Source organism: Haemaphysalis longicornis, unplaced genomic scaffold, assembly GCF_048455015.1.
Source record: "Haemaphysalis longicornis isolate Haplotype H1 unplaced genomic scaffold, Haemaphysalis longicornis Haplotype H1 scaffold_6, whole genome shotgun sequence".
Taxonomy (NCBI): domain Eukaryota; kingdom Metazoa; phylum Arthropoda; class Arachnida; order Ixodida; family Ixodidae; genus Haemaphysalis; species Haemaphysalis longicornis.
The window spans coordinates 119,321,076-119,342,480 of NW_027526407.1; the positions used below are offsets into that span (position 1 = coordinate 119,321,076).

The following is a 21,405-nucleotide window of genomic DNA, read 5'->3' on the forward strand; positions in this document are numbered from 1 at the left end:
TTTCAATATCGGTGAGATCGGGGTGAGCGTGTATGGTGGCCTCATAGTGCTCCCAAGCGGCCTGCAATTCATGGGTCTCACCGGCAAAGACGGGTATTTGAAGCTTTGGCAAATTGACGCGCAGACCCGGTGCTCGCGGCCTACCATGAGCGGCGGCATTTTCGCTGATGAGCTCCGTGTGAGCAGATCCGATGGCGTTGCTGGACTCGTTGCTAGTCCCCGCTGCCTCTGTAGCTGGCCTTCACCGACAGGAGCACCAGCCGTAGCGTGCGCGTTCATGGCGAACCGAAGCCTGCTCATCGCGTTGACGATCTTCTCACCGTAATCTATGGCACCCGCGACTTCTTCATCAAACGCCTCACCGTCAAGGGAGTAGGCGATCTGGCTGTCCATCTCAGCGAGCGCGGACTCTTTAGAGCGGAGCCCGTCGATAATTTCCTGAAGGTCGCCCACTGACGGTTGAGTGTCCTCCCGCAGAATATCGCTGGCCACGGTCAGAAGTCGGGTGGTAGAACCACGAAGGATGCTTCGCTGCCTGCGCAGCTTCTCCATGCTCGGCAACGTATCGGTGCGATAGATGCCGGCCGTCTCCCGGGTTTAACGGCACCAGAAATATTGAGACAGCGAAGAGACCGACACCCGCGTTACCTCATGATTCTCCTCTTTCTTTTATAGCGTGCTCGCGCGCATACCCCGCTACCCGCCCTCTTCGTCCTCTTCTCTAGTTTCGGCTGCGAGGCGCATGGCGCATCCCGCAACTACTTTTCTGCGGGAAATTCAACAGTCTTGTCAAGAGATTCTATGATCAAAAGCGCGAGAAATTATCGGGCTTTGGGACCGAGATTGATGACAAAGGAGGAAAAGAAACTTCAGTGCGGCCCCTTTTCAGGGACCGATCACGTTTGGAGGGGAGGAGGCGTTCAAAATATCATATGCAATAGTATACAGGCAGGGGACGGGGGTACTTTCTTCGCTCGGGTTACCGGTCACCCTGATACCGAGAGAGGTCCCGGAGCTCCCTTCCCAGTAGACAGACAGGGAGCCCATACGCCAGAACTTGACCTGCACTCTGACGGCCACCGTTTGTGGTTTCCTGCCCTTCACTTTTAAACCCATCACTACGGTAGGTTACGGCTTAAGTTGGGGGTTCGGGGTCCGCGGTGTCGCCAATACATGCCTTGCAAGTGACGTCACGCAAGGAAAGGGGCGGCGCCTCTTTCCACTTTCGCCATGCTGGTGGTTGGCTCCGCCGTGTTGACGCACGCGGCACGCGGTTGCGCTACGGCCTAGCACATCGCTCGAACCCCGCGCGTCTGTAGAAATTCATTGAAACAACGTGTCCATGCGAATCAACGATGTTGAGCGAGTACGCGCGGAAGTTGCCGGCGTCGGTGCGGTCGCGCTACGCGGAGAAGGTGCTTATGTGCGGCGGCAAGGATCCGCTCTCGCTGTCAGTCGACGAGACCGTGACAGACACGAGCGCGTACCCCAAAGTGGAGGAGTGCGACGTGAAGGACTATCTTGTCGGCAAGACAAGCTTCATCACGCGAGAGCAGTTCAAGGCGCACAAGTCACTGGAATCACACAATTATTTGACAAGTGGATGGGTTCAAGAACCGCGACTGAAAGTCCTTCAAAACAGCGACGTTGTCGTGATTGGCAAGGTAAGAGACTTCCAGCCTAACCATAAGTAAATTGCATGTTGCGGGTGGTTGTTCGCGAAGGCCTGTCAGGCATTCACTGGAGGTTGTAGAACGACTTGGGCAATCCGTCAAACGAGGTAGAAGGGGAGGGGGGGCGGCGGCGGGCAAGTTTTGTACATTCAAGAAGATTTTCAGATGCGGGAGCAGGTTCGACTGGTACATCGGGAGCCGCTCATTGCACACTAGAATATCTGCATGCAGTATCTACATTGAAAGGTTGCTAGATGTAGTAAAATATTTCTCTGTATATTTTGTAGGTGAACCACTCCCAAAGTACAAGGGAAGCCTGCCTGCAGCCATGGGCACTAGTGAAGCAAGACGGTGAAGTTGTTGTGGCTCATTGTACCTGTATGGCTGGTCTCGGGGAGGCGTGCTCTCACATTGGTGCAATCCCGTTCTACCTTCAAGTGTGGGTGAAGCACAGAGACATGCTAACTTGCACCGACAAAGATAATCAGTGGCTTCCAGCATACTGCAAGAACCTCACGTGCGTTCCGATAGCAAAGGTTGACTTCTCGTCTGCAGTAACTAAGAAAAGGCGAATGGATGAGGGAAGGCCATCAACAACTCTGGCACTGCGCCGGCAAGCATCACAGTTAAAACCAGCTTTCCTTTCGTTTGTTGATGGCTATGCAGAGTCCTACATCCCGACAGCTGCAAAGTACAAGTCCGCACTTCTGTGCACCTTGTTCAACGACTGTGCAGCCCCGTCATGGCAAGACGTCTCCGAGGAATGCGACAAATTGGCAAGCGGAATCACAGTTGAACAAGAGGTATGATCTATGGGAATGTGATGTTGGTGACTCTTTCCAAGTTTTTCTCTTTGTGCAGGTTCTGCACCTTATCGACGAAGAAACGAGAGCCCAGTCTTCATGCAGGAAGTGGTTTTCGTTTCGTGCCGGAAGGGTGACAGCTGCATGTGCGAAAGCGGCCTGCTCCACATCAATCGAAGACCCTTCACCAAGCCTGGTGCAAAGAATATGTTATCCCAGTCAAGGTACCTTCACCACAGTAGCGACAACTTGGGGCATCGACAATGAACCCCGTGCAAGAGCACAGTATGTCGAAGCAATGACTAGTCAGCATGAAAATTTCAAGTGTAACGAATCAGGCGTGCACATCAGCTTCGATCACCTGTTCCTTGCAGCTACACCTGATGGAGTTGTGAGTTGTGATTGCTGTGGCACAGGAGTACTCGAGGTGAAGTGCCCATATAGTCTGCGAGACTGTACTATCATAGACCTCACTTGCTGTAAGAGTAGCAGTATCACTCTACCCGATGGAGATGCCCTTCAACTGAAGCGAAAGCATGCACATTTCTGGCAAGTACAAATGCAGATGTTTGTGTGCCAGGTGAAGTATGCAGACTATGTTGTCTGGACAACAAAGGAGATCTTTATTGAAAGAATCCTTCTAGACGATGACTTTTGTGCCAGAATGTTGCTGAAGAGCACTCATTTTTTCAAGCGTGTACTGTTGCCACAGCTGCGATACAAATATACGTCGCATCCTGTACAGCACCAGACAAATGAGAACGTGGAAAATGAGGATGTCTACTGTCTCTGCGATGGGCCAGAGTATGGCAAGATGGTGATGTGCGACAATCCGCAATGCAAACGAAAATGGTACCACTTTGCATGCATCGGCATGAAGAAAGCACCACAGGGTCAGTGGCTATGCAAAGATTGCAAATAAACAAACTGCGTGCAAAACAAAGAAGCAAAATGTTTATTTACACATCATAATTAGGGCTCCCCACTCAAACTCAAAACTGATTTGTTGCTACGAGTTCAGGGGCATTTGTTTCTGTCCAAATACCGTGTTAATTCTCAACATGCATTGATAGGAACACTTAAAGCGTTTTTAGAAGAAAATTGTACCTAATAAGAAACATACCTTTATTGCAAAATAGGGCAATAGAAACAATTGAGACCATGCAATAATTACTCGCCCACAAAAATTAAAACATCACATAAAACACATCATGCCAGTCGTAGCAATCGTGTAAGTGGCCCATGGTGCACATCAACGAGCAATTACTTAAGTTTGTCGAAAATAATTGCGATAAGCAACACATTGTCAATAACTAGTGCGCATATAAGAGCTGCAGCGCGCCTTGAAGAGCACATGAAGTCTGACAGTGTTTCTTTCATATTCACTGAAAATGTCACTGAAACTGCTGTGGGAATACAATACACTGCATAAAAAAAGATTGAATTTTAAAAGAGCCACCAAAACAAGTATGCCAAACTTTGAGAAAATAAACACCGAAAACTTCGAACCCCACATATAAGGCGTTCATTACAGCTCGAAATAAAAAAAAGCGAAAACAAACTATCCACATGCCACATTCACTCTCAAAACAGGCATACACAGCATAGAAATCTGGAGAAGGAATACGGTTCTCGACAAAAAAGAGAGCCGCGCAGATACTTAAGTGAAACCAATCTTCCAAGTCGCACACATGCCCAGAGTTAGTCAAATTGTACAACAGAGCCACAAGCACTCATCAAAGCACAACAAACAAAAACTATCTTGTCAAGTGTGGTTGCATCATCTTCATGAACTGGAGAGAGAATGTCTACAGGCACGATACTCTTAGTTATCATATATTTGTTTCTGAGGAGTCCTATCACTCTTTTCACATGAATACGCACGTTGGCCAGCTTCCTTGTGGCCTCCACTTGCCAAGGAGTTAGCTGGGCTTGTCCCCTGGTGAATGCTGGCATCTTGAGTCGAGCAGAGCAGAGGCCAACTGACTCCGCGATGGTGAACCCTCTGTCAGCAAGGATCAAATCGCCAGGCTGCAGGTTACCGAGAATCCCACAGCTTTCAGTGATGAGCTTGTCACTGGATCGTCCGCACCACCCCCTTGAAATATAAGTGACTGTTCCTTGAGGAGCAACCCCAATTAAGTATTTCACTGTGTTGTGATGCTTGTACTGGCTCCATGTGAGGCATCGGGCATGGTGTGAGGTCGGACGCTCGATGAAAATCTCGAAGCAGTCGAGGATGACTGCGACATCTGTTCCGAAGGCAACGCGGAAGCACATGGGCATGGTCCGCTTCAGCTGCTCCCTTGTCGACCACCTGACCAGCCTCTCCAAGCCGAAGTAGAGGCCGTCAATCCACTTCATCACGATCCTTGAGACAGTCGCTTCGGAGACGTCAAACCTATAATACAGGTCGTTACACATAATTTGAACATGCTTTCTACAAGTAACCAAAATACGTTACCGGAATGCCAAGTCCCGGAGAGGCACATTCAGTCGGAGGCGGATCAGGGTCACCACATGCTCCTGGAACTGAGGCAAGGCGTTAACGGAGCTGTGCCTCACCAGTCCCTTCACAAGCGTAAAAACGGCATCCAAGAGTTGGAAGTTTGGCAGCCCAGTATAGAACTTGGTTAGTTCGTCGTCCCTCTAGAACGCAGCATACGTTAGGCACCGTGCGTTCTGGCTTTCTCGCAGGGAATAGAGTTCCACCCGCAGTCGGTTGACCTCCTGTTTTAGACGGTCAACAATTTCCCGCGAGCCGTCATCTGCCTGCGTTCCTGGAGAATAATCGTCTATTACTTGGACTGTTGCAGGAAGGTTTGGGGAGCACAAGTTAGTGAATGCTATGGTGGTTTGAAACATCCCAACAGTTTGCTGGCAGGCTATCATCCATACCCATCTCGTCCACCTGGTGGCCAAGGGCACTCAGCCATGTGAGGGGCACCCCGTCTTTTTTTAAAAACCAGCATAAAAGGTATGTGAAGGGTTTTTCAGGTGGTGGCGTGCGACAATAACGCCACTTAATGACTGTGCTGAACCGGTGTGCCACGTCGTTCTCCGAGGCAGGCTGCAATAAATGAAATCGAACGCCACTCTACATTTGGCACTGCTGTTGGCTTTTCCTTTCAGCTACCCAGCTCGTAGAACAACACAATGAACTGGTTCAACCCGGTCATGATGGTCACGGCTGTTTGCCACAACCCAAAAAGCCTCTACCCCCCCCCACCTTAGCACTGGCCTTTCATGAAAAAGGCGGAGCGCCTCTTGCATGACTGAGTGCCATTGGCCACTTTCAAATGTGATGGTCAGAAATGCTTAACGTGCAGGCAGCCTGGTCGGACGTTTCATACAACCAGAGTAGCCACAATCTTGATTTCCAACAGGAAACATACCTCTAGGTTGCACAAGCTGCTCAACTTGGCCGTTCGATGGAGCAGGGTTACCGCCCTGTTGACTTTCGACGTCCTCAGCAGGGAGGCCATCTTCAGCAGAAAGGCTGCCCTCAACAAGGGGGCCGTCTTCAGCAGGAGGGTGGTCTTGAGCAGCCGAAGTTCCAGAGCCGCTAGCTGCCGTGTCATCAAAGGAGAAATCCGAACCAATTAACGGGAATTATAAGAGGTGAATTTGAACACTCTCTCAGGAAAGTGAGGTGGCAACATACTTTGCAGCGTCCTCTCACTTGCAGCAGCTCTTCTCGCCTTGCGACGGTTGCATCTGCTTGCGGAGTAAACAGAAACATCTTACTTCGTGCTAATCTTCTTTTAACCGGGATCCATCCTTTTAACTCGCAGCATGTTTATGTACCTGCCATTTTTGTCAGGATCCTTTCCCTTGTACCCTAAATTCAGGCTGGGGGCCCAGTCAGGATGGTCGACGTCAAACAATGCTGAAGGTTTGCCTGAAATTTCCAAACAAATCATTTTTAGATGTTTGAAGCCAAAATGTAAACTTTGTCATTCAGTCTTTAGACAGCGTGAGGAGCCTGCCAGAGATTTTGGTGATATGGCTCACGTGCAGTACATAAGCGATTTATCCAGCACGTAGGACTGCTAGCCTGGGCTGTTTAACGTGCACCACGCAGTAGTGATACAGGACCGCACGCCGCCCCGACGCTCGTTTCCATCGCAAGGGGTAGAGGAGAGTTCAATGTTGAGACCTGGATGAGTATCCTCCCAGCGTGCGGGCGATACTCACTCCTGCCTGTGCCGTCTGGATGAGCATCATGCGTCGTGCGGTTTTGCACCACTGGGTTGCGGGTCCTGCGGTTGCGTTCTCAATGTGACGGCACAAAACGGCGACGAGCAGCGAGATTTGCCATCGCGCTCTGTCACGCGTCTCGTCGCTCCTTTCTAAATTTCCACAACACGGCGCCCGTCATCGCTGCTCATCGCGACGTGCGTCGCTTGGTTTCCACGGTCCGAGCGACAGCCGGTTCTGTCGCGTCGCATTGCGGCTCTTCCGTGCGATTTACGAAGTCTAATATCTTTAACCTGTAGCGCGTCGCAAAGCTTGCACGAACATAAACATGTTATAAAAGGGGCCATAGCACTCACCGCTGACGAAATGCATCCCGCAAACTCGATAGTGCGTGGCCGCATCGTCGAGGTCGACTCTCTTCAGCCTGCTCTGCCACTCCCGCCTTCGCTTTTTCGACAGACGCTCTGCCTCCGGGCTCTCCGACGTCACTATCGCCGGGATACGGTAGAAGCCGCCCTTGAAGCTGCCGGTGTCGTTCTTTTTGTTGCGCGAGCGGTTGTTGCAGCCGAACGCGGCGCAGTTTACCATGGCGAAATGGCGGTCAACACGGCCAACTCAACCACCAACATGGGCGTCCCCTGCGGGTGACGTCAGCCTATGACGTACGTGCAAGGCATGTATACCGTCACCAAAATTGCTCAAGTTGCCCTGTGCGGGGGTGTGGCAAAAGTGTGAAAGATAGCGAAGTATGCTGAGCCCGCACCATACGCTCCTCTGCCGTGACGCATGGTGAATATGTGAGGAGAGGAGGATGAGACATGCTGGGTGTTGGCAATGTGCTGCGAGATGACGCCATATCAGTGCGTGCCGTTGTTCGCTCGACAATAATGTGTGTTTACTTCCTGAGATGCAGTTCGCCGTGCCTTCCTGAGACGCAGTTTCCTGCGCCGACGCAGAGGCTTACCATCGCTGCAGTCGAGAGAACCCCCGAGTGAGTGCTGAACAACGAGTGATGCAAATGCTGAACGTTCTTCGCGCCCTCCTCATTGCGTGGCTCATCCCAACTACGTAACATTTCCGAGGGAGTTTCAAACACGGTTTACGGCATGATCGGCGGCGGCGGCGGCTTGCGGCGAGCTAATGGCAAAGTAGCTTGTGCCGTCGTGCGTTAGCTGAAGACGCGAGCACTTTTTGAGACGCAGCGGTTCTGCGACGTAACTGCAGTTCGCGCTGCACAACAATTTTGCATTAGGGAGTATAGAAATTGTCAGACGTTTTAGGGCGCAGCCCTTTAGCGGCCGTCTCTGGGCTGAGCCGCGCTGTCGGCGTAAACGAGTGAACGGCGGCAAGACCACCCAATGAGCTAAAAAAAACTGTGGTTGATTCCTCTGTCATAGGAATCGGTAAAACACGAAAGTGGAATGTACAGCAAGCTCTGCAGCTGATCATAATTTGCGGTTCGGCGGCTGTAATGTGGGTGTGTTGGTGTGTTGGCGAGTGACCTCCTGCTGGCAGATCGCTTCCGCAAAGGTGTGCTGGCGTCATTTCTGTGACGGATATGACGTGAGTGAAAAGTTGGTGTATTCCGGCATAAAACCTTTTCATGTTAAAATATAAAACCCGAAAATGAACAAGCGTAAGTATAACTTACTCTTTAATAATAAAGGTTGCTTCCCCGCAAGATGATCCTCAGTGCAGGGGTGCACGCTTTGATGGCCGCTTGCTTCATTGTATTGCCGTCAATTTCGTGACTAATATGACGTCGGCGAAATATTTGTGCATCCAGGAATAAAATACTTTCGTGTTAAAAAGCGAAGAATGAAATAACGCAAAGGAGAGAGTGTCGCGAAATTAGGAGGGGCGGGCGGTTCGCCGTGGCGCCGGGTGGCAGAACTCTGAAAAATTGCGGTGGAGGACGATGGACGCAGTATGCTGTCCCCGCACGAGGCGCTGTACGGCGCGGCGTGCGCGTGAGTACAATGTGCGTTCTCTTAAGACGCAGTTAGCGGTCGCTTCCTAAGACGCACTTCGCGCCGCCGACGCTGAGGTTCATCATCGCTCCCGTCGAGGCAACCCACGAGTGAGTGCTGCCTGAGAGCACTGCTGCTTCCCCCAAATATCGCCTCAGAAAGAATCGTAATTGCCAGCCCATTTTTTTATATATTTCTACGTAGTCTCTTACAGCCGTAATGCCTAATGGGTGTAACATTACGCAGTATGGCAGTAATCTTCAAGTATTAATAATTATTTAAAAATTGTTTTAGAAGGCTTGGTCTCAAGCTCGTGTACGATAAAATTGTTGGCTGTGGACGCACGATTTTATTACAGCGAACAGCCCTGAAACGAAAGGACCCTGCGTGTTTGGGGGAGTTGTATGTTTCGCTTTTACCGCTTCATTTTTCGGCGTCCTATGAAAAGGCCGCGCGCTCACCATTAATTGCCAGCTGACGGGATCAGCATAAACATATTACGCGTTATCAGCTGTTGCTTGTTGCGTACGCGAACTTGCAAATGTGTAAACACATGTGTGTTGGAGCTGCTGTATAGGTCCTTCACTGGTCGAAAGTGCACATATTGGTCACATTTGGCGGGAAAAGCGTTCGTCCGTAAATCGCTAGTAATAGTTAGCCGGTGCACTGAAGTTGCTAAACGCTCAAATCAAGCAAGCAAGCTTCTAATACTGGAACTGTTTAGGCACAGCAATAACTGTCCGTCCCACTAGAAAAGCTTGAAATGTGATGGAAAGTCGCGAAGAGGAAAGGAGCCCACAACCTGGTGCTGGAAGTGCGCGCTGCAAGAAAAACAGTGTGGTTGGAGCGCTCCCGGGAATCATACCTGTGATCTTTACGCCGCGAAAACGGCAACCTAACCACTCGGCCACACCCGAGGCCCGAGCGGTACGCGATTAACAGAGGAGGAGAAGAGCACAATAGCATCAGCGGTCAATTGGGAAGACAAAGAAAACGCTTCCCGCGGTTGGAATAGAACTTGGGTCCCCCGGGTTATAAAAGCGGCGTCTATCTGATCGAGCTGTTATCATATTCCGGGCGCGCAGCATTTCCTTAGGGTTCGCAGTGCGTGTGTTTGCTTTGGACTTGCCCGGGGGTTCTTGCGCTTGTTAACGCGGTCCAGTTTAGGAGAGATGCAAAATCCTGCGGATGAAACGATCCGCGCCTGCAAAATTATGCAAAATTATGGAGAACTTTCCGCGGCAAGTTGGGAAATCTATGTGACGTGCAACAGCTGTCCCTCCGACTAAGAGAGACGGGGCCGCCAGTTCTGCTGTTTCTCCAGCTTTAGACCACTCGTGCAAGCTGCGCAAGTTTTTTTTTTTTTTTGAGCGCGGGCAAATAATGCTGTATACGTGAATTTCTTTTCCATTCGGCATTGAAGAAATTGATTTCCTAACATAAGGAACGTGACAATTTTCGCTCGTCCTTCAATTTGTTTTTCATTCTATTTTCATGCAGTAATTTTTGTCGGATTTCCAGCATCAAGTTTCAACCACCCCTGGCCTAATGGCTAAACTTCGATAACCACGCATGCATACCGCCGATTGGAGCCCATACGTAGAATTTAATTACAGAAAGCTGAGGGGCTAACATCCGTTTTGTGGCAGCTTTTCAGTTGTGGCGCTGCCTTAGTCTTCACTGAAAATGTAACGGATAATCCGATTCGACGCTAGCAAGACTTGCGGAACGAGGTGTATCGAGCCATATATCACAGGTAAGGGTGTCCCCGAGGGTGGCTTTCGCAAGCTCGGTTTTGCTCGCTGAGCGCGCAAAAAAAGAACATTGTTTCTGACACAGTTGTAACCGATAAATGCAAACATTTTTCGTTACTTTTCCCCACATCGTCTAACTTGTACCTAACACGACACGCCTGCTCTATGGAGGTCATCGAAACTGTTAGACCTGAAGCTACACTATAGTGGTGCTGGGCCAGAAGGGAATTTGCATGATTTCGTACATTAAAGCGCTTCCGCGAATGTCCTGTTTCATGTCGCGGTGACCCACATGAGCTACGACTGTGTCTAGAGTACTAAATGAGGGCTACCTTCAAAAGTTCCACACGACACACTTCTCAGCGAACAATAGCAGTCTAGCAGTGTCGAAACACTGTCGCAACCCAATAGCAGAGCCCAAACAATGCACTACCCAGCAAGCTATGTCGAAACACTGTAGCGAGTCGACTTGTTTTTATGCAGTGCAGCAAGTAAATGGGACACTACATTGTTTGTATGTTTAGCACATTAAAGTTTTCTGCTATATACAACAACTCCACAACTTGCACACGGACCAGGCCAGTTACGTAGATCGCTGTGTAGCTATGTGGCCCACTTTTTACGAATTCCTGTTTCACTTCATCTCTTCCATTTCTAGGTTTTCCTAATATATCAGAAACAAGATTAGCCGCACACCAAACATTGGTAAACCGATTTGTTTCATAAGGGTATACAATCAATATCCTTGATGCACTTAACAAAGAGCATGATACAAATTTAAGAAATTTCCCTCCAAAGCGAATTGCACACAGTCGTTCACACCGTCTTTATGCTTCCAGTTATCTCGCCTAACAAAACGTTTTAATAGAAAACGAAGCACTTCATTTTTAGGAAACCTGCTACAAGGGCAAATGTGCGTACGTTACGTATGATTACAAAAGCACGATACCTCCGGTGTTTTACATGTCCATTTCATGTGCGTGTCTCAATCGCGCTGTTTCTTCTTTTTGAAATTTCCAGGAGGTTACTCAATTGCATTATCAACCTTCTAAACCATGCAAGTTTGCACGCAAGTAGCCTTATATTGGTAAGGAAACTCCGTGCAGGAGTACACCATTTCAGTTCATAACCTCCCTAACCGCGCACGTTTGCGCGCGAGTAGCCTCCTGTTGCTAAGAAAACCACGCTTTTGAATAACGTGGGAAGGCATTGCACCCGACTTGTTCATAGCGAAAAGAAATTGTTCGGGTAACAATGCCTATGCAATTAAAAGCTAATGAAAACCATGCGAATATGGCTGGGCGGAAATGAAATATTAGGCCGAGCTGGATTAATTAATGCCGGCTACTATCTCAGCAAACCCTCTGGCCCGTATTCACGTCCCTTGACTAACTTCTGACTAGCGGGTGCCTAGCCTACGTCATTGATACAGCATGACACACGACAATCCTTAGTAGCGGTAAATAGCGTTCCTTCTATCCAGAGGTCATGATGAGGGTCTAGTAACGCTGAATAAATATTGCGAGACTAGCAAAATTTTAGCCCGGATCGGGGCTTGTTTTGGTAGTGACTAAATATAGCTTCCGTCTGTGAATATTACAGGGCATGGTAAAGCGCTACCTAGCTCAGCCAATTTTTAAGCGAATTTCTGCACAGCAACGCGCACTACATCCTCCGTGAATGTCTCAATCTACCTAAATTTTCAAATGGCCGTACGTATGACCCCATATGCAGGCTAAGAAACCCCGACAAAAGTACGTTTTGAGGCCGAAGCACCGCTGCGAGCGATGGAGCACAACCAGCGCTGTCAGCATCAGTACTCATTTCTTGACGTGTGCACTGCGATCCAACCTACTAAATCAGGTATCGTACGCAAACCAGTGTTGCACTGAGAGAAAGGTACCACCATCAATGCAGCTTTCATCCAATCGGTGAATTCAGAGGAATGTGTCATCTGCGCCACTACAGCCCCGCGGAATGGGGCTGCACCCTACAGTCAAATAAGGATCTACGCAATCAACCGAATGCTTTCTTTTTGTAACTGGGAGAAAACTCGTCACGGTTCAGGTAAGAGTTTTGACAATTTCAGGGAACAAAATACACACGACACGTTTTCACGGTACGAAAACTCTTTACTGCTTTTGTTGGGTGATTAGGAAAGCAGACGATAACACTCTGACGTCGTTACGGCATATTGATTGATCATTTCAAAGCATAAAACACATCACAAAACTCTACACCAAACGTGAACTCCACCAAACATCATAAAACTCTACACCAAACGTGAACAATTTTTCCTCACCCTCATTGCAAATTTGTTCCACATGGGAATGCCACTGAAATTTGTGTGCACACTGCTTGGCCTTAGATACACACATTGCAGTAATAAAGAGAAAAATTCCGCCAAACTAAATTAATTGTACACTACCTACACATAAGAAAACCTTAGAGACGACAGGTACCGGTATAAGGAGCAATCAATATATAACTCTATATTAACGGCCGCAGTTAGCTCAGAAACACTGACGATGCTCGAAAACAACACGACATCGTTCGTATTACTTTTCACCACCCTGAATTGTCGCGTAAATATCCAAATGTTCCAAACATAAACGAGTCCAGTATTAGCTGTCAAGACCAGGTTATTTGCACAGCAACCTGTTCTACCCACACACCACTGTATCCGAACACTTGCTCAAAGGGAAATGTTCTTCTTCCGCAATAAAACCGTCGGCTGGCGCTTGTTTCAGCTGGACCAACGCGCTAGGAGGTACGTGTTTATACAACGATCTTTGCTCCAACTACTGGTTCTTACTGACTGCAAACAGCATACGCTGAAGCAACACGGTAACTCGTGACACCGCAATAAAAGCAGCAATGGGGCTGCTGAAATGAGAGCATAGAAAAAAATTAAAGCCGTTTCATTCAACGTGAAAGTGACGGAAGTGCAGAGCAGTGATTCGCCATAATGGGCTGCACCGCTGTTACCCGCTCACGGCTACCACCCAGTGCAATTCAAATTTCCCGCCTCTGAAGGGCTCGTGCTCCCCCTACCTGAAACAACGGCAGCGGTAGTTCTGGTCTTTTTGTGCTTGTCCCCCCCCCCCCCCCCTCCCCAAACGTGCCGGCGTTGCACTGCCACTTTTTTGTAGTGTAAGCTGTACTGACAGAGGTTCAACAGTTTCGCGTGGCTCCTGGAGAGTCGTGCTGCGCATGCGCGAGGAGCACTGATGCCTCACGGCGCAGAGCTGGCGCGCCGGAGCCGCCGCCGCCGCGACTGGATCGAATAAAATTGGGTGAAATCGGATGAAAGCGCTTTACCAGCTGTAAGTATTATAATCGGCTAGTCCTAGACAACCAGAAAACCTGAGAATAACCAGCTGAACCTGAACTCACGCCACGTATATCATGGCATAGCCGAGCTATGCCACTGGTAATGTTTTCGCTTACTATCACCAAAACCAACCCAATGAGCGTTCCGTTCTGAACGCCAGTGCTGCCGGTTAATTATATATTTTGCGTCAAATGTACCTGCAGTTGTTTTATGCTAAACAACGGACGATGTACCGCCAAGCCAGCGCTTCACGAGTTTACAACGGTTTTGACTATTAAAACCCGGAAGCCTCGGCGGGACGCCTTACGACGTAACGCCAGGCTCCACTTCGGTTCGTTATCTCGCTGAGCCGCCTGATTCCGGCTGCCGCTTGACATCGAGCGTTACACCGAGCTACGACGACGACGCGAGCCCCTAAAGTGCTCTGCACATAAAACTTCCTTTCCTTCGGCAACAATGCACGAGTCACGGACCTAACGGTCGCCCCATACAGCTCCGTCAGCGATACTCTCAGGCCGAGCAGCGCAGCCCCTGCACTCGAATATGGACTCTCTCTTGGATTACAACAAAAGGGAAAAACGGAGGCTCAATCCACAGAATAAATGGCAGGTCGGTCAGGTCGTGATAGCTGAGAGATACAGAGAGAGGGGGGGGAGCAAGAGGAGCGGGTGACGGAGTCTTCGCCCTTTCTTTTCCTTTGTAGTTTTGTCCGTCCTCAGGCGAAGCGCTATTGGTCGCGGCAACGGAGGGAGTAAAATAAAAAAAATGGCCGTGCATCGGCTTTTTTCGTTTTAAATGTCGACGCAAGACGATAGACTACTGGCGTCCCTTGCAAGTAAATACACCCCTTCCCTCTCTCGCTCACTTCTCATTCTGTTCCTCTCCCGTCTCGTTCCTTCCAAGATAACAGGCAAGAGGTTGAAAAAAAGTGAATCAAAATTTACCGCGTTTCACTGCTCCAAGTCGGGTGCCTCAATGCCAGCGCTGCTGTACGGCGGAGACGCGCGTTAGTTGTGGCCCTTGGTTCCGACGTTTGTAGAACCACGTTGGCCCACTCCGCGACTGTACCGATCGGAACGGGGAATGTCTAGTGGAACCTTTTGTTGGTGGTGCCGTCTGATTTTTTCTGATTCAACCAGGTAGCGCGTGCAACAGCCGGCGATGATTAGTATTTTATTTGCAATGGCGACAATCAAGCACTCGTAATATTTTAATAAAGGAACACTGCAAATACTACTCATGTGTTAATTTTCTGCCCTATATTTGCCGAATGTCTTGTTATTGTGCAGCAATGTTCACATTTATGAACATTTTAAGCGAGCTGAGACGTTCAGATTCTTCCGTGAGTATATAAGACTATTGCGCAGCATGCCTTCACTTTTGGCCGGCTGGCTGAATCGACTGACAAACATACCGACAGACAGACCAAACTTTTCCCGTTCAGGTCGCCCGAGAAAGGCTATCGTCTTTAAAATACACGTTTTTATTGGCGCGTGTACCAAGCAAGCGTAAATTCAATGGGCCTGCCTTTCGTATACAGTGTGTCAGCGCTGATCACTTGCAAAATGCACTCAGCACACGTCATCAGCTAGCCATTTCATTGCAAATTCGAGCGATATAGGCAGGGGTGATTTGGATGGTTTCAAACGGCCAGTTTTAAACTGCAAACGGCCAGTGTGTTCAAAGATTGCGCCGACCATAGAGGCACTCAGAGCCGCAGGCAGGCAAGCACCCCGATTGGAGTTGACGGGAAGCAGACAAGGCAGCCACAGCTGCTGTCTCGTTGCTAGGGGGAAATCTATTTAGCAAATGCGCAGCGTTTGCTTACTACGTCACAGTCACGACTACCACGTGACTACTTAGTCAACACACTTAAGTGGTGACGTGAATATGTTTTCGGATAGTCCGGGCCAACTCAGCGCTGGTTTGCGTAATACTTAATTAAGTAGTGGCGGCTACTAAGTTTAGTCAGCCCCAAGTTATTGACTGACGGTGAATATGGGCCTCTGCCTTTAAATAAGTGCGGAAAAACACATTCCCATGCCGCACATATTATATCAATACGTTATTTCGCGCTGACAAACGACACACTGGGACCACAGTAACCACGAGTGAAAGCATTACTATGCTTGCATTAACAAGTAGGTGGATGACCTGCGCTACGACAAATTTCACTTCAAGTGCACTACCGGTACCAATCTGCACAAAAAGTGGGCTTGTGCAATACTCGCGAGACACAAAACGAACAGAGCCATTCGGTACTAACAAAAAAAGGTGATCACCTGGGCCTTCTTGGCGCAAGAAAACGCCTGGTACACGCCCACACGGGCACTAGGCATTTATTTGGTTTAGTGAACCGCTGAGCGGTCGCCGCAAGGCCCGCGCTTACGTGCGCGGATTCGGCAATTTCTTCCATTTTGAAATTCCGGTGCTAAAAATTACGATTTTCTAAACAGTTTTGCTGTTTAAATACCAACCACCCGTGGAAGTGCGCCTCGTGAGGAGCGCCTGGCATCATCCAGACTTGCGCTTGTGTATGCGCGTAGTGAGCAGCTCGCAAAACACCTACCAAACCTATTGAGTGCATGTTTGCGTGCGCTCGTGAGGAGCACGCGGCGTCTTCCAGCTAGGCCTTCCAGAACACTACGCCCAGCGTTTCCTGCGTGGCGTGATGTCTCGCCTGCTTTTCTGCTCACCTGTTCATGTTCGTTCGCGCTTCAAGGGGGAAGCATAGAGCAGCTGGGTCTAAAGACCTAGAGTTCGCGAAGACGGTTGGCGTCGGTTCTAGCACATTCTAACATGGTCCATTTTGTGCTAAATGTGAAAGACTGAGAACGAAATGATCCATGACTGCTAGTCATTGACACCTTCAGCTGAAAGTTCGAAACCCTCATATCAGGTGCTACAACCACGTCTTTGATGAAGGGTGAGATGGCCCAGCTCTCGTGTTTATGCGGTCTTCCGCTACTAGTGCAGGCTGCGCGAATTTTTTCTTGCCTAAATGGCTACACGCCTTGCATTTTCGATGAATAGCAGTTCGAGATTGCTCCACCGCACTTTGTATTATTTATTGCAGTTTTATTGTTTAATAACGCTGCAAGTGCATTAAGGGGCCGAGCACAGTGCATCCTGTTCCCTCTGTAGTCATCGGGTGGCGTTTAATAAGTTCCTGGGAATTTTGTGCTGTCGAGCTGTGCGGACGTACAGAGTGCGACGGAGGCATCGACGACGAGAACGGTTAAGTGTTTGAACTTTAATATTCTTTTGTTAGAGTGACCACACTTTAGAGAGAGATGTAGATTTCACTAATAGGGTTAGTGGAAAGGAGCGGTAGTTGTTAGCGTAGGGAAGTGACCGAATCAGATGTGTCGCGTGGGGGTCGCACGTGGCGGTTTCAAAGCGTGATAGTTGATGTCTCAAGTCAGTAATTCGTGAAAGAAGAATTGATGCCGTAGGAAAGAATCACACATTACGTTTTACCTTTAGATTAGAGGGGGCGCGCGAGAACGCGGCAGTGAAGTTAGTCAGAGTTGGGCACGCTTTGGACGGGCAGTACCATGCCTCCGAAAAAGAAGCCGGGTGTGGTGTGCACGGGGTGAGAGCATGAATACCTGCTCGATGAGAAGAGGCTGGAGTAGTTCGAGGACGCGGAAGGGCAGGACTTCAGGTGCAAAGTGTGTGTACTATAGTTGATGACAGGGTAAGAGTGCAGCTCCGCCCACAAGCGTTGTTTGGCCGCTAGCTGACTCTCCGCGGTTAGAAAAAATAGTTCGTTTTATTGCAGCTGTTTATACCTAAGATTACTAATATGAGCGGCTGACAGTATAACCATCTGATTATGATGTCGTTTATATATGTTTCATTCCGAAGAATGAACGATTTTCACGGGAAAAAGAAAAAGTCGTCCTCATTTGAAACTGGCTCAGGAGAAAAAATATATTACTCACTAAAACAAAGGTTATTCTTGATAGAAACTATTTCTGGTGTATTTCATACCTAAATCAAAGCTATCTGTAATTGCTTTACTGTTAGACAACAGAAATAAACATATAAACAACGCGCACACGATTTTTTTTGGGGTCTCAATAGTTCAGAATTTCGACCGCTGCACGTCGCTTAGCCGTCGTCTGCTTGGAAAAACATAATCAACATAATGGTCGTCGTTATATTTTCTCGGGCTCGTCGCAGTTCGACTATTTCTTCACTTCGCGTGTCCAATCATTGTCAAGAAATGTAGTCGGTACAATATCTTCCACAGCCATCATCACTGCTAAATCAAGCGTCGTAAACGCAGGGTGGAAGAATAGGGCGGTTCGTCGCCGCAATGGCTGGATGCAGTGCACAGACTGTGTAAGCCCAGGGTGAAGAGGAAACCAGCGGCGAAAATTCATTGGTGTCTTTCAGAAATCGGCCGCGATATCAACGGGCCAGGCATTGTTCTATGCGACTGTTTCGAACGTAGTGACGCACTGCAAACACCTATCGCGGCGACGCACGCAACCGTGGAGGTCGCGATGCCGCATAAGGTGTCCTGTCTTGCGAAATCAGCTGTAGGTGCGAAGAAACAAGCGTTATTTTATTCCGCTTAAACGAGACGACAACACCGTATGGCGCAAGGAGAGAACTGCTGGATGTGAAACGTTACAAGACTAATCATTTCTATTCACGAGACACGCGAGTGGCAAAACGCTCTACGTCAGTTGGTTAGATTGACAGTATACAGTGTCATGCTTTCAATCTATGCGACCATTTCCGAGGTGTTTCCCGGCGATGTAATAAAAGAGCTGCCGGCGTTTCTTTAGTGTCATATCACCACGGCGCAGTTTACAGTGGAATGATAACGCAGAGAACCCCAACTGACGGTGAAAATTGATAGAAAAACACCCTAAAGCACTAGCAGCCGCCTGAAAAAATTACTGTTGCGAGCTTTTATGGAAAAAAAACGAATAGTGACCTTCAAATGCATCCGCCCGAAGTTCGTTTCCAAGTTGTGCTACATTCAACTTTAATTGGCTTTACACTTATGTGCAGCAGCCTACCGTGAAGATATTTTTACTGTTGATGATGCTTTTGAAATAGCACACATAAAGAAAATATTCGGTTCAACATGTAGTTGCTTTGCAGCCATGTCATGTCAAGCTTTTGTGGAAGCATTTTCATTTCTGATAATCTTCCCGAAGCCAATAATCTTCCCCTAAGTACACAAAACAGTGACGTCGAACACTGACTGCAACATACGAAACTTGAACGAACAGCTATACAAGTGGACTCAATTCTTGCTGCACCTATTTAGACAACCACACTCAACAGGTCAAAAAATATGAGTATGAACGTGAGATCTAAGTGAATTATTTAAAAATGTGTCGACATCTCCATGCAAGCATTTCCATTTTATCCACTTCTGCAACCAATCAGAGCACCGAACTGGAACAGGGAGAAGAAATATATAATTCTGACTGCCCCTTGTCAAGGTGTCATGGACTACTGCACAAGCATTTTCTATTCTTACCACACTTTCAAGCCAGCAGCAGCAAAGTGGCACCCTCAAAGCCTGACATTAGATCCATTTTGATTTGCTGCACCAGTGTTTTCAATGCCTAACGCAGCTTTAAAGCCAAAAGCAACAGTGAGTACGTAAAAAGCAGTGACTTCACAGCGTGAAGGTGTGGCATGAATTCATCCTAGAAATTACATAAGCTTCTTCAACTCTCACCACAACTTCATGGCCAGAAACTACAATGTGTGTGCGAGAGAAGCAGCGATTTCATAGCCTGAAAGTGTGGCATGAATTTATCCTAACGTACTATGTTAGTGTCTTCAACCCTCACCACAACTTCATGGCTAGAAGCTACAATGTGTGCATAAAAAGCAGCGACATCACAGCTTGAAGGCCTGGCATAAGCACATTTCAACGTATTTTATTAGAGCTTTCACTTCTTACCATAGCTTTCTAGTCAGAATCAACAGCTCAACCTTGCAAAGCAGTTACATATCATTTTGAAGAAGTGACGTAAAATCATTGCGACCTGCTGAGCACGTTTTTCCAATTTTTACTACGTCTGAAACAGCCTAAAACAGGTGTGCTCAAAACGCAGTGACATGACACTCTGGAGGCCTCAAGTTAAACCATTTGGATATTCCCCATCGCTGTTTTCTATTATTCTTGCAGCTGTATAACTAGAAGCAACAGTGCATGCTTGAAAAGTATGAACATACAATTCTCAAGGGGTGACATACCTCATTTCTACCTTATACACAAGTGTTAGCAATTATTACTGCAGCTGTTCAACCTGAACCACCTTCAGTCACTGTTTGAAGGCTCTCCACAGTTGCTCGAACAATAAAAACATCTAAAAGTGGGAAGCGGTGTTGAATCTAAATTAAAGTATGCTCCATGATAAGACGCTAAAACATGTCCTCCACTCTGTATAATAGTCTATCATGACAGAGACACTGGAAATCTGAATGTCTGCCAATACACTGTAACCCCTTTGCTGAAACTTAAACTGCACAAGCATCAAAATGCAATCGTTAAACTCAGCCACCACTATGAAACACAGCTGCAATAGACAAATTTTTATAACTCATAAAGCCCATCACACAAACTGCATGAAAATAAAGGGAAGATAAACTATTGGTTCATTCTTACTAAACACATTCAGCTATTTCAAAACAACTTTAACAGCTCACGAAACTTATGAGAAATTCCACACTGCACACGAAATACGCAGCCTCAGTACATGCATAGTCAGTTTCTCTGATGCCACTTAGTGTAGCCATGGGAACATACGCACCATAATTTTAGCAGGCATAATAAAAAGCTGCGCGCGTGTGTATTTTTGGCAATGTATAACAAACTACGTGGTCATGTTGCGGGGCCACACATTTCCGGCTTCCTTCAACGGCGTGGTTCAAAATCCACCAATCATGCAGTTTCGATGTTTATTTAGCCCTCTTATACGTTTCAAAAATGCTACTGATGATTACGACCAACCAATGACAGTCAAGAAACGAAACGCAACCACATTTGATTACCTCAACAATACTCGCACTCGTTCATAGTTTTGTATGTTCGATAATGTGCCCATTGGCACAAACAGAACGCCATAGGCACCTGTCTCTCGCAGGAAGGCAGGTTCATACCGATTTTCTTAAAGCTACCCAACCCAGTCTCGGATAATTGTGCACAAACGTTTACTTCTTCGCGAGTCTCTGCAATATTGGTTTAATCATACCTGTTTACGCCAGGGGGAAAAAAACGCCACACCGCTGCTCCGTTCGTACCCCGACATGCTAAAGCAATGCGCGAATCGGTAAGAAAAGATACCTTACATTGTAAGATTTGGCAATCGTCTTAATAACGTGTTCGGCTGTACGAGCGGCCGTATCCAGCCAAAAAACACGCCGCACACGTTTGACGATCCGCGTCGGGCCGGACGGACACCACGTAGGCCTGCGCTCAACATCGGGCGCAGCCTACGCTCACAGCAACAAACGAAAACGCTTGCAACTTGTCACCGGTACTGCCGTAGACGGAAGCAAATCGCACTATTTCTTCACAAAGGTTGCGTTACACCGACACAATTTCCACAATCACTCCAGCAACAGATGCAGCTTCGACGCTTTGTCGTTCTCAGTTCGAGTTCGTTGACGACGTTCCGAGTACGTAAA

At 48.0% G+C, this 21,405-nt stretch overlaps 2 protein-coding genes and 1 long non-coding RNA gene across 3 annotated transcripts; 1 reads left to right on the forward strand and 2 right to left on the reverse strand.

Moving 5' to 3' along the window:
• The first annotated feature begins 1,232 nt into the window (after positions 1 to 1,232).
• On the forward strand, positions 1,233 to 2,613 carry LOC144143222 (uncharacterized). The gene is made up of 3 exons (XM_077675008.1): positions 1,233 to 1,664; positions 1,961 to 2,190; positions 2,535 to 2,613. Exons 1-3 carry the CDS (start codon positions 1,356 to 1,358, stop codon positions 2,611 to 2,613), a joined length of 618 nt encoding a protein of 205 aa, XP_077531134.1. The 5' UTR covers positions 1,233 to 1,355.
• A 1,564-nt stretch (positions 2,614 to 4,177) lies between these two features.
• Positions 4,178 to 5,368, reverse strand: LOC144143223 (uncharacterized). The gene is made up of 3 exons (XM_077675009.1): positions 5,348 to 5,368; positions 4,941 to 5,125; positions 4,178 to 4,877 (listed from the first exon to the last, which is right to left on the reverse strand). Exons 1-3 carry the CDS (start codon positions 5,366 to 5,368, stop codon positions 4,178 to 4,180), a joined length of 906 nt encoding a protein of 301 aa, XP_077531135.1.
• Positions 5,369 to 5,893: 525 nt separating this feature from the next.
• On the reverse strand, positions 5,894 to 7,219 carry LOC144141915 (uncharacterized). The gene is made up of 3 exons (XR_013316745.1): positions 7,033 to 7,219; positions 6,141 to 6,377; positions 5,894 to 6,045 (listed from the first exon to the last, which is right to left on the reverse strand). It is a non-coding gene; the product is annotated as an uncharacterized LOC144141915 (long non-coding RNA).
• Positions 7,220 to 21,405: the final 14,186 nt, after the last annotated feature.